Source organism: Asterias amurensis, chromosome 1 (genome assembly GCF_032118995.1).
Source record: "Asterias amurensis chromosome 1, ASM3211899v1".
Lineage (NCBI taxonomy): Eukaryota > Metazoa > Echinodermata > Asteroidea > Forcipulatida > Asteriidae > Asterias > Asterias amurensis.
In genome coordinates, this window is record NC_092648.1 from 24,344,125 (window position 1) to 24,357,902 (window position 13,778).

Here is a 13,778-nt window from a genome sequence, read left to right on the forward strand (position 1 = left end):
GTAATCTAGGAAGAACGCCAACCTAAGTCCTAGGCTTTGTGTGATACTGGTGCCCAGGTTTCCCTAGTGTCTACATCATGGCTTATAACCAGAACATGTTCAACCAGTGACTGACTTGCTATAGAACAGTACTCTGCTGATAACGGCAGCAAATAATTCAACTCTTCCTTATGATGGCTTTGTTGAGATGGAATTTCAGCTACCAACAGGTTGCCATCGTCCCTGCTGGTTCCAGTGTTGGTAACAACTGACCCCATTCTTACCCGAATCACGGCTCCTACGTTCTGGAAGAGTTGTTACAAGATTCCGAGTAAACGGTTTTTGAAGCTTTGCACGATGTGAAGAATAAGGATGATAGTAAACTTGCAGGTTTAACAACACTTGTTTAGTTTCAAGTTAAATTTCTGTTTATTTGAAACCAAACACAACATACTATCAAAGGTTCCAAAAGCAAGCAGCCAAGGGAAAAATGGATCCTCATCGCCTACCAGCAACACCAACAACACTCCCTTCGTGTTCTCCACCAAGTTAGGGTATGGCAGTATCTCAAATCCTCCATACTTGGGCCCCTTGAATAAGGGGGATGTGGAGTGTGCTGTGGACATTGCTCCATTGGAGCAGATATTACAGACACCGAAAAATGAGCAATGAAGAGGAACTTTGCTATTCAAGCCGTGGTGGCCCATTCATGTGTTTAGGGTCTTTAATGAGCTTTCTGTCACGTTTGGCTTGTCAGTACCAGTAGTATCCACTTAAAATGTCTTGAACCAAGTTCATTTGAACCCTCAAACAGTGTGGTACACTTTGGTAGATACAAAGTAATGTAAAATAATAGTTTTAAGGTTTTTACATTAGAATGTGTGTAATGACCTTGTTGATCCTGTGTTAGCAAGCGCCACATCTGAAATCAAGTGTAACCTTTTACAGGATAATAAAATGACAAAATAAACATCACTTGGTTTAAAATTAAATTTCCTTTCATTTGATACCAAACACAACATACTTTGGGTAAATTATGGGTAATTAACCCCCGGGTTTTAATTACCCCCCGGGGAAAAGATTTCCCCAACCCCAATTGGTCCTTACATTTTTTGGTGGTAAGTGACACCCATACCTACCATTATCAGTTGAAATCAGCTTCTTTCCAATTTTTTCCCAGATGAATCCTAATATAGGGATACTATCTGGAAGTTTTCGCATCACGATGACATCAAGCAACTGCGGATGTGCACACATTGTCTAGGAGACGTTTGGATGGGTTATTAACAACAACAACAAGAGGAAGAAATACCAAAGTATGCCTACAAGCCTCTGCCCTTACTACCAAATTTAATTCTCCTCCAAAGATCATTGAGCTTATTTTGGTGATGGTATTTTACTGAGAATTTAATTATGTTAAAAGAATGAAATAAAGTTTGTTATTAGGACGCACACTTATTACATTAATGTGGGTGAATTTTTTGGGGTTAAATAAAGTCCAGCAATTAAGTGAAAATTGAGAAATAGGCAATGATGGGCAAATTCATCAAAAATCAAATACATTGCCCTATTTGCTTCTGGTAAACGGTGGATGAGTCAGTTTAAATAAAGGGGATGGGCGTGACCTATAGTGGGATTGCGTCCTTACCATCTCTCTCAATGTAAAAGTGAAAACTACTCGTTTTGTCCGCCATACCACCGTTGCAAAAAGCCATAATGACATACAAATATTTTGAGAGTGAACAACGGGTACTTTTAACTCAATTTAGAGAGAAAGTTCATACCACTTTCACGTAGAGGAGTGGTGCAGATTTCACTCTCAAAAAAGCGAAACTGACACAACTCGGAAGAGAGTGAAATTGTTCACTCTTTTACCTACGGACATAATACTAGTTTACATTAAAACAGAAACTACAGGTGCGAATGAATCTGCATGTCACAAGTAAATGTTATCAGTAAAGGAAACGTTATCATTATTATAGACATGTCCATGACATTTTGAAAAGATCAAGCATAGAGAAATTGTGTCAAATTTTTTGACCGTGATACACTTAATGATCGACTTGGAAATCGAAAAACCAACGAGTCAACACTTTTACGATCAGGAATTATATTATGTTGGCCTGACGCAATGGGAGTCTGTTCAACGCTAGGTGGCAGAAGACCAAAATAATTGTCATAGACCCGTCGAAATACCCATTGCGCAATGAGGTACATGCTGGTCTAGATAGGGACCAAGCTTGATAGCTAGCTAGACCAGCATGCACCTTATTTCACGGCTAAGACGCGTGTACAGAGAATTTGCGAAACGTTCTATGTTTACGTCGCTGGACATGTTCACATTTCCGCTGGTAAGTCTGCTGCCATCAAGTCCCCCCACCCATTGAAATTATTCTGTTATTGCTGCATGTCATTGGGAGAACACGACTTTTAAGAAGGATGAAATTATTTCACTACGTGGTTTTATTTGGCACTAACAGTGAATAAAAAAAGGAATGCGAAAAAGTAACAACTACAATTGTACGTGTCAGTTATTGAGCAATCCTGTCTAGAATCCTAAATTGTACGCCTTTTAGCAAAAGTGCAAAGGATAAGATTTAACAAATTTCTGAGTGTTGACTTATAAAAAACCAAAACCAAAACAAACTGTTTTATTTCTTTATTAGCCAACTTTCACAGTTTGCAAATTTTGTTAAGTTTTATTTTATTCAAAAACCACAAATCGGGTCAAAAATGCCAAATTGCAAGACACCTTACATCAGAAAACCTGATATTGCCCTACGCAAAGCAAAGCAAACGCCAACTTCGCTTGAAATTCCTTTAAAAATATATTCAGCCCGTTGTAATATACAATGACGTAGTTGTTCAGACTAATCACACTCTCGTACTTTGGTGTCCATTCGACAATTTTGTAGTTCCATTAAAAGTTTGATTATTCTATTTTACCCTGGTTTTAGCTAGTATATAGTCACTAAACTACAATTAAAGAAATACTTGTTGCCTACATGTAATTATATTTAGCTCCACTCCTATGATCAACAAAACAAACTATTTTTTTGTTTAGTCTTGCGCATTATTTTCGGTATATGATGTGTTGTGACGTATGGAACTATGTATGCGAACAGAGTGTGTTTCTTCTATGCATATTTCTAAAAACAGTGCGGAGTGGTATCCATTGAGTTTGGTTGCAGTTTGCTCACAGGGGGCCTTCATTTCCCACTGGTACTTCGTGCAACTTGGTAAGGTTGAAGGAGTTGGTTGTGGATCTGGTGAGTTTATTGCTTTATTATCTAAATCATAAATGGAGTTATTTCACTTGTCATTGTCTTAAAATAAATTGGCTTGCCTTTACAAGATTTTGTAATGTTAACATCCATATGTTCCAATTACAGCTTGGCGTAGTGAACATAGTAATTGCTTGCCACTTTTGTGTTAGGCAAGATAGTTGACTTTCTTTGACGCAGTTTCTCATAAACATATAATGAGCTTTCATAAAAGATTATGGGACTCTGTTTTACAACTTGGATTGTAATTGATTAAATTTGTGTAGCTTTACTTAATTTAAATTGAGTATACTGTCTAAAATATGGTTGTTCTGATTTTCGTTTACAAAATTGTCTGTGTTTGCTTTTTGTTCATCATAACTCGTCCGAACGTATGAAATTGTAATAACCGAGAGTCGAACAAATTAATTAAATCAATTAAATCAACAATCAAGGAGTTTTGTAAGTTTCATCGATCCCTTCTGAATGAATACTCCAACCCTTGGCATGGTGAGGAACACTAGCTAGACTCACAAGCAGCCTTAGCCAGGAACCGGGGCGAACCCTTTCTCTTTTCGCTAAGTGTACTGGGTCTTTTATATGCGTTACGCAACACACGGGACCAACGGCTTTACGTCCCATCCGAAAGACGAAGCAATGGTTAAGTGTCTTGCTTAAGCAAACAAGTGTCACGACTGCGGATTCGAACCCATACTCTGCTGATCAGAAACACCAGAGTTTGAACTTATTCGCTCGGCCACGACACTTCCACGCATGCAAAAATATTAAGAGAGGTGTATAGAGGTACCCTGTCCTTAAACTGTCCTTTTTCTTTAGAAATCCCTTGTGGGGTATTGTCCACTTTCAATTTACTTGTGGGATACCAATGTTCGCTTTGTTGAGGTACCCCACAAATAGGCATTATGTGAGTAGGGTATGGAGTGTAAATATGCCTCCAATGTCCTTCTTTTGCTAGTCCTAACATTTTGTTAACAGCTCCCACGGGATTTGCTCACATTTTCCAACCTGAACCCTTTAATCGTTCGGCCATTGTCCCCTTTTGTTTTATGGATTAGTTTGAACTATAACCAGCGATCTGGGGACCTCTTCTTTTTCCTCTGTCGTTTTTTCAGTATGGTGTTGTTGCACATGAAGAGATTTCCCCCATCATCTTCCTGAGGAAGTTACAATCAGAACTTGGCCTTGTATTTTCATACAAACACTTCCTGGACGCGAGACTGGTACCGAGTTGAAGATTGAAGTATTACAACCCCCCCCCCTCTTTATGAAGGGTTGACTCTTTGAATAACCAATATTGTAGGAAAGGATGGTTTGGAAATGCAAAAAGTACAAGTATGCAGTACTGCCAGATTTGAAGGCAGGAACCAGGGTTGGACTACTGATGTTTTTTAAATAAATTGTTAATTCTACACAAGACTTGGTCTGCTTGTTCCATGTGTTAACGTCATTACTTTGAAAGCCTTGAACCCTTGCTCTATGCTTAAACAAATACTTCACAATGCTAGGAGTCCACTGGACCAGCGCCAGTTGGTGCCAGTTCGCGCCAAAGATTATGTGATTGGCGCTTAGTGGCTCGCTGTGGCGCCGAATTAATGTCCGCTCGGCATGTGTCGCCAAGTGAAATAAACTGGGTTGCAAATGGCGTGCGCCAATTGCCACCCGGCTTGCTCCAAAATGTTGCGACAGTGTGCGCCAGTTCGCGTAATTACACGGCCATTTGATTCCAAAATTCACCCTGTTGACGCCATTCGCGCCAATAGACGGCTACTTTGCGCCACTTAGTGATTAGTTTGTGCCAAAGGTCGCCAAATTGGTTTGAACTTGCCGCCGCTTGGCGCTACTTGCCGACTATAATACCGCCCATCGGCTACCTGGTTCAGACCCTCCTCAGCTGCTGTATGAACAACATCTCTACTAAATATTTACAATTTTGATATGTCATTGGCGCAACTTGGCGCGCGCCATTACATTCCAGTGGATTCCAATAGGCGGATTGTTTGCGCCAAAGGGCGATATGTTCGCGCCATTTGGTGCCACTTGACGCTGATTGCTCGATGCAAGTGGCGCGACGAAAATTTCAAACATTTTAAAATTTTCTTGCCGCCACATTCAAACTTGGTGCCGCAACGGGCCGCCACGAGCCAGTTGGGAGGCATTTTGAGCCACTACCCGCCACTATGCACCTTATTGGCGACACTAGGCGCCACAGTAAATTGCATTGGCGCCAACTGGCGCTGGCCCAGTGGACTCTTAGCATAAGCAACAACAACACTTCCACCAAAAGACGCCGTAAAAGGACGCACTCTTTCGGTGCTCCGACAATGCCGACATTCTCGTCAAGTTTCTGTCGTAACAAAATGGTGCCCAAAATCACAGCCATTAAATAAATGCAATAGAAAAGGACCACGAAAATATCAAGACGATCAGAAACATTGTACGAAAATTAGCACCAAGATCCGTTTTTTCGCGGGCCGTTATTGGCATGGCAGTGGTGAGGTCTGTCTATTTGAAGACCATTAATGATCTTTACTTGAACTTATTTACATTGTTTTCGAACTTTTGGGGTGAGTGCAGATTTTATACCAAGATATATGTAGTGTTAATTTTGTCCAAATTTTATTTTTCTCTCTCACCCCTGGAGCACACTGATGAGCGTCTCATGCGCCTATCTCTTTTTCCTCTTTTAAACTCACAGGAGGCGCTGGTTTGGTTTATTTTTGGTTCCCCTATTCTCCACTATTTTTGTTTGTTGTTGTCTCAGACTTTTTCAAAAATGACGAGCGTGAATTTTGTCTGTTTCGTGTCTGGGAGCTTTGGGGTCGGGTTTGTTTGCTGCAAAACCCCGGGGTAGCATGTCGTGCGCAAAGAGGAAGACCGAAAGCCAGATTGACCTACAACATTCGTGCACTGAAAATAAGTTTGCATGAGCTAAAGACAGCTGCTCTAGACAGATGTCTTAGAGAGAGTTCGTTTCTCAGACCACCACGGTATGGCGGACGGCTTACTGGACTTATTCAGAGAGAGCATTTTTGTGTGCTTTGTATCTAGGCCGTATGGTGTTTCCTTTACAAAAGTCTTCTTCGCAAAACAGAAAGCGTATTGTTCGTATAGTGATAACACGTACTTTTTGTCCCTCCGTTGTTATTGACGTTCTGTTTCACCATGCAATCTCTCGATACCCTCGATAAATTTCCAACCAGGCAAAATGTATATTTTCATTTCCTCAAGTCAAAGAACTTTTCTGTGTAGACTTCGCTCAATAAGATATTTGTTAAGGAAACACCATGTAAAGCACACAAACATGCTCGTTCCGGCTCGGGGCAACATGCCAATATGGCAAGATGTATAGGACTACTTTTAATTTCTGATCGCACCAAAACCATAACCATATAACTTCCTTCATCGAAACACTTTTTATGATGTAATGTTTTCTTATTCTCCCTGAAACTTTTGAAATGTTGTGAAACAGACTTTAAGTTTTACGTGTTCTTAGACCTTATAATGAAAATGCTACTTTTTCTGGTAATGATGAGGTCATCGAAGACGTCATAACATAAAGTTTAAAGGCAGTGGACACAATTGGTATTTACTCATTATAGTTATTAATATAAAACCTTAATTGGTAACAAGTAATGGGGAGCTGTTGATAGTTTAAAACATTGTCAGAAACGGCTCCATCTGCATTAACATAGTTTCGAGAAAGAAGTAATTTTCCACGAATTTGATTTCGAGACCCCAGATTTAGAACTTGAGGTGTCTGAATTAAGCATCTGAAAGCACACAACTTCGTGTGACAAGGGTGTTTTTTCTTTCATTAATATCTCGCAACTTCGACGATCGATTGAGCTCAAACTTGTACAGGTTTGTTATTTTATGCATATGTTGAGATACACCAAGTGAGAAGACTGATCTTAGACAATTACCAAAGTGTCCAATGTCTTCTTATTCTCCCGGAAACTTTTGAAATGTTGTGAAACAGACTTTAAGTTTTACGTGTTCTTAGACCTTATACTGATCTTAGACAATTACCAAAGTGTCCAATGTTTTCTTATTCTCCCTGAAACTTTTGAAATGTTGTGAAACAGACTTTAAGTTTTACGTGTTCTTAGACCTTATAATGAAAATGCTACTTTTTCTGGTAATGATGAGGTCATCGAAGACGTCATAACATAAAGTTTAAAGGCAGTGGACACTATTGGTATTTACTCATTATAGTTATTAATATAAAACCTTAATTGGTAACAAGTAATGGGGAGCTGTTGATAGTTTAAAACATTGTCAGAAACGGCTCCATCTCCATCGATTGAGCTCAAACTTGTACAGGTTTGTTATTTTATGCATATGTTGAGATACACCAAGTGAGAAGACTGATCTTAGACAATTACCAAAGTGTCCAATGTCTTTAACAAATATGTATATATATTTATATATAGAGAACAATAAACGATAGACCTACAAAATATTTGCACCATGAAAGCTCTTGATGCATGCATAATACAAACTTTACAATCACCTCTACTTTCGGCCGAAACCGGACGTTGAAATACATGTATGCAAGGATGTATGTATAAATTGAACTACGCCATCTTGGATAAAAAGCGCGCCATCGAAAAGCTCCCGGACTTATAGACATGCAATTTTGTCTATGATGTCTTAGATCAGATTGTATTTTTCCTTTGAATGTTAATACTTATCACATCCTCATGTTAAAGCCGTTTTTGCATAAATCAAGCTAGATGTAATTCCTATGGCCGTCTTGTAATCAGTGGAGCCATCTTGCGTAAAGTGGCGCGGCTTACAGTGAATGGAAAGAAGCAGACCTTTGAAGATCCCTTACTTTCCTCAAAAATGTTTCTATGAAGCAAAGAGCACATCACCAGTCTTCATTTGTCGTTTGTTAATGGACAGAAATACTTGGTTTTTAATGTGCACTTAGTTCTTCAGCCTGTGTAAGTAATAGTAATAATAGTAATAACTATATAGCGCATTTCATAATAATGCACTTTACTTGTGCCCTGGTCACTTGGCCAGTAACTTCCCTTTAATTCTTCTCAGCTTCCTGAAAGCCCTGAGCTGCCGTGTTGCTCCAGGTGCTTTTTCGTACACAATATCAACCTCTACCTTATCAGGTACCCATTTATACCCCTGATGGGTGAAGAATAATAAATCATTTTGCTCAAGGACAAAAGTTCACGACCATCAGGACCGGGATGTGAACCGTCACTCCGATGATCCTAACCACCAGAACTTTAAGGCGAAGTTCTATAAACCGTTCGTCCATGACACTCTACAATAGGGCTGAACCTTCAATATGCTTCGTTACTAAGCTTCAATAATCCAACTTATTGTTTAATTAATTACCTGTAATCATCGACATATCTGTATCATTACTGAGTCAGTATGAAATAAATGTTGCTGCTGCTGCTGCTGCTGCTGCTGCTGCTGCTGCTGCTGCTGCTGTTTTTTGTTGTTTTTGTTGTTTTTGTTGCTGTTGTTGTTGTTGTTTTTGTTGTTTAGGCTAATGTGATGTCGTGATTTTGAGGCACTTCACTGCTTCAATTATGCAGACATATTAAACTATTTTGTCATGTTTTGTTCCAGGTTTTACTGGTAGCAAGGCTGGACAAGATGATTGAACTAACACGTATCCTGATTGGGTCGCTGGTACTCCTACTCATGGTCAACGAATCCTACCAGAGTAAGACAGTGAAATGTATTTCCAAATAATTACTCATATAATAACTGTGAGGAATTTTGCTAATTTTAAATTCTAACTCCACAATCTTGTAATCCGGGATAGAGCTCGCCATGTGTTCTATACTAAATAAATCTGTAACCTACGCCATATTGGATAAGAAGCACGCCATCAAAAAGCTCTCGGACTTAGACTTATTTATTTTTTATTTTTTTGCGATTCTTATTTGTTTTTCTTCGATCAGTTATACGAATTTCATTTTGCCCATTTCTCATTATGCCCCTCATCATGAAGACATTGCGTGATATCACGCCCCTCATCACACCTGACTCCTTTGATTCAATTGAGTCATGTTTCATTACAAGAAATAACATTGTGATTCGCACTACTTAATGTTCTTTCTTTATTATGATACATTTCTAGCCACATGTTATAACAGTCAGGGCGTCCGCGATACCGATGGCCGCTTCTGCTTTGATACCAGCCTGTCTTGTTGGTCCAATAAGTTGAAGCCAGCTCACCTGTCAGACATAAACAACGAGTTCTACCTGTTCACCCGTCAGGATAATAGTGACAAACGCTGCTATTACCGACGACAATTATACTGGGACGACCCCGACACATTCGATGGTTTCCACAGCTACAAGAAAACAATTGTTATAATCCATGGCTGGCGAACAAGCGTTTGGAACGGATACTTCATGTCACTCTGTCATTCGTTCATGAAATTGGTATGTATAACTTTTGTGTCTAGATACCCTCCGCAGCGTTCTCATTGGTTGTTCGAGTGATGTATGAAGTGCGTTTTGGCGACCCCAACCAAGCCCAACCGAGAAACGAGTCGGTTTACCGTTTTGTTTGAACAGCCTCTCTATCGCGGTTTAAACGCGAAAACGCTCAACCGATGACTAAACAGTTTCTGGTTTCGGGTCGCCAATACGCACTATATACAAATACCCTTTCGCACTCCATTGCTCAAGCGCTTACTGTTGATTGGGGTGCATGCTGGCCTAGCTAGCGATCAACCTTGATAATTTATAGCTTAACCACAGTGCATCTCATTCCACGTCTAACGTGCTCGTAACGAGTATTGACGATAATATGTGCGTAAATCCGGGGTGGGGATATTGAGGATTGCATCAGTCACACTTCGTATTACATACGGCAGGCCGCGTATTTTTTTGCCCAGGACAGATGAGGCCACTTACCATTCAATGGGCGCATGCTAAGTGGCCTCATCTCATCTGGGGCAAAAATACGCCAGCAGGCCAAATCTTATAACACTAATAAAACAATACTGTCACATTATACAGGGCAACTACAACATCATCATGGTGAGTTGGCCATCGTTCCGATGGGACTTACTTACTTATCAAAAGAGTGTGATGGATATCGTACTGGTTGCAAAGGAACTTGCCTTACTGCTGGAGGAGTTGCACGAGCATCGAGGTTTACAGTACGAAGACGTCCACATGTTGGGGCACAGCCTTGGTGCCCATCTGGCAGGGTACACTGGCATGTTCTTAAACGGACAGATCGGGCGTATTTCAGGTATACAGCTAGACTTGAGTTAAAATCTAGCTGAGATCGCGATTGTTTTAGCTGAATCGGACAGGCAACCCCAGCCCGGCACCTCGCGCGTTTTGCGTACTAACACATTATGGATTGATGATAAAAACTATTAAAACATTCAATATATTTCGATACTTTCAAATCACACTTCCAGTGGGTTACGATCGGGCAAAGCAATCTGGGAAAGAAAAAAACATGGCTAGGCAAGGTTATACACCGATGGGAACGAAGTTGATATGATTATCTATGGTGAGAACTATTATGTGCCTTTTTCTTTCTTTTCTATTTTAATTTCGGGTCAAATTGATCGGCCAACCAAAAATTTTACACATAGCAATTATTATTTGGCTCTTTATAATTGTGAGTTTACCCTATACAGGCCTCGACCCTGCGAGACCTGGTTTCAGGGAGTACCTCGGCACTTCAGATTGCCATTTGGATAGAACTGACGCTGACTTTGTTGATGTCATCCATACGGATGGACCACTCCATCTGTTCGGACTTTATGAACCGGTAAGTTTTTGTTTAGCCCGAAAAAATAGCCTCAAAAGAAGATGTGTTCGGCTGAAGCTGGAACCCCTAATTAAAAAGTAAATTGGCATATTGTGCACCCAATCTTTGTGTTAAATTAATGATATGAATGAATACCTCTGACACAGGTGGGTCACCAAGACTTTTATCCTAACCATGGCGCCCTAGCGCAACCAGGCTGTCCTTGGATCCCCCACTGCAGTCACATGCGAGCAATTGACTACTACTTATCCAGCATGAAGAACTTCCACATTCGGCCCGGTCGAACCTGTTCCTTCGACACCCTGACTCGGATGTGGCCGCCCCGTTGCAGCGGGACATGCCCCCGGATGGGCATCCATGCAGAGAAAGGAGACGGCTCTGGAAGATTCTTCATCAGGATGAATTCCAACAACTGCGGATACCGCTTCCTTATGTAGACGTTTGGATAGGTTACGTTTTGATATATTAGTTGTCTATTTTCTCGTATAGAGACCTACTCAGAACTCGGTTGAGTATCTTTGTTTGATCAGCCATCGTAAACGTTTCTATTATTCTGCAAGTTTGATACACATTGTTTAAAGGAACACGTTGCCTTGGATCGGTCGAGTTGGTCTTTGAAAAGCGTTCTATAACCGTTTGTTATAAAATCGGTATGGTTAGAAAGATGTTGTAAAAGTAGAATACAATGACCTACACAAATATGCCTCGAAATTGCGTGGTTTTCGTGTTACCTCGTCGACAAACACGGTCGGCCATTTATGGGGGTCAAAAACTTGACTCCCATAAATGGCCGACCGTGTTAGTCCGCGACGTAAAATGAAAACCGTACAATGTTGAGTGCTACTTGTGTGGATCATTGTATTCTACTTTTACAACATCTTTCTAACCATATGCATTTCATAACAAACGGTTTCAAACGCTTTTCAAAGACCAACTCGTCCGATCCAAGGCAACGTGTTCCTTTAAAGGCAGTGGACATAACTATTCAAAATAATTATTAGCATAAAACTTGTTAACGAGTAATGGGGAGAGGTTGATGGTATAAAACATTATGAGAAACGGCTCCCTCTGAAGTGACGTAGTTTTGGAGAAAGACGTAATTTTCCACGAAATGATTTCGAGACCTCAGATTCTGAAATTGAGGTCTCGAAATTAATCAAGCATCTGAAAGCACACAACTTCGTGTGACAAGTGTGTTTTTTTCGTTCATTGTTATTTTGCAACTTTGACCACCGATTGAGATCAAATTTTCACAGGTTTGTTATTTTATGCATGTGTTGAGATACAGCAAGTCAGAAGACTGGGCTTTGACAATTACCCACAGTGTCCAGTGTCTTTAAAGGTTTTGTGTACTTTTTGTACGACACAAAACATAATGTCCGCAGGTTTACATTTTGTTTACACAGATAATGATGGTCAAAATATACCCGCTTAAAATAATTTTTGCTGAGGTGCTGTAGTTTCTGAGAAATGAGTAAAACAATGTCACAAAAGTAATGTTCGTCTCGGGAGACGAACGTCATTCTAATTTGTTCAACGTACTTACCAGTAGTGTCATAACGATAGTCTCCTGAAAACATCACTCCCTGATTTTCACCTTTTTTCTCTAAAGAACTTGACGAGACAGGAAGCTGAAACATCTACAGGTAAGTTATATTACATACATCTACCATGAGTTTAGGGATTCCTGTCATGTTCAAAAACCTACAAAAGGAACCGACACCCTTTCAAACTCTTAGCCTATATTATTTACTCTAATATAATATAACTTTGACAATATTTAGCGGCATGTTAATTGGCTTGTTACTTTACATATTTAGTCTTAAGCGCATTTGTCAAAAGGGGGTGGGAGTGTCTGGTATACTTTAAATAAATAAATGATAAGGGTGAAATAGTGTGTTTAACAACGCAAACATAATTGCATTAATATGAGTAGATGGTCTTGGATTAAATTACATCTCGATCATCGGGGGAATATGTGTTTAAATGGTGGGCAAATTTGGTAGTAAACAGAGGACTCATACGGCAAACTATGCACACACTTCTTCTGTAAGCGCCCTCTTTTTAATTGTCTACCTCCGTTAAGCCCGGTTCATACTTCCTGCGAATGCGATACGAATGTTGACGTCACAAATTCGCAACGAATAGTTCGCAGCAGTTAAACTTTTTTCAACTCACTTGCGAATATCGCTGCGAAAGAAGGGTTGTGACGTCAAAGTTACGTAAAAGTCGCTTCGCATTCGCATTCGCAGGAAGTATGAACCGGGCTTTAGTGTACGGTGGGGGAACTATCCCCGGCGTACAGATTTCCATAAGACACCATCACGTTAAAGGCACAGGACACAATTAGTAACTACTCAAAATAATTGTTAACAACAAAACTTACTCGCGGTAACGAGCAATGGAGAGCTGTTGATTCTTTTAGAAACGGCTCCCTTCTGAAGATACAGTTTTTGGGAAAGAAGTTATTTCTCACTCAAAAATAGAGGAGTTCAGGCCTGAAGCATTTAAATAAGCATTTTAAAGCACACAAATTTTTGCAACAATGGCATTTGTTCTTTCACTATTCTCTTGCAACTTCGATGATCAATATGGAGTCAAATTTTGGCAGATTTGTTTTAATGCATGTGTTTGGATACACCAAGTGAGAATACTGGTCTTTGACAATAACTAAACGCCAGTGCCTATAAACCGCAGATTTTTGATTCAAATTACACTCTGTCAATTTGTTTTTG

At 40.0% G+C, this 13,778-nt stretch overlaps 1 protein-coding gene across 1 annotated transcript; it reads left to right on the forward strand.

The window, feature by feature from the left end:
* Nucleotides 1-3,133: 3,133 nt before the first annotated feature.
* Nucleotides 3,134-11,687, forward strand: LOC139933866 (pancreatic triacylglycerol lipase-like). The gene is made up of 6 exons (XM_071928110.1): nucleotides 3,134-3,248; nucleotides 8,865-8,961; nucleotides 9,382-9,689; nucleotides 10,272-10,509; nucleotides 10,910-11,043; nucleotides 11,190-11,687. Exons 2-6 carry the CDS (start codon nucleotides 8,892-8,894, stop codon nucleotides 11,478-11,480), a joined length of 1,041 nt encoding a protein of 346 aa, XP_071784211.1. The 5' UTR covers nucleotides 3,134-3,248; nucleotides 8,865-8,891; the 3' UTR covers nucleotides 11,481-11,687.
* Nucleotides 11,688-13,778: the final 2,091 nt, after the last annotated feature.

Coding starts and splice junctions, on each gene's coding strand:
- LOC139933866 (XM_071928110.1), top strand. CDS start 8,892: ATGATTGAACTAACACGTATCCTGATTGGGTCGCTGGTACTCCTACTC. Junction 9,690..10,271: donor GTCATTCGTTCATGAAATTG/GTATGTATAACT, acceptor CACATTATACAG/GGCAACTACAACATCATCAT. Junction 10,510..10,909: donor ACAGATCGGGCGTATTTCAG/GTATACAGCTAG, acceptor TACCCTATACAG/GCCTCGACCCTGCGAGACCT.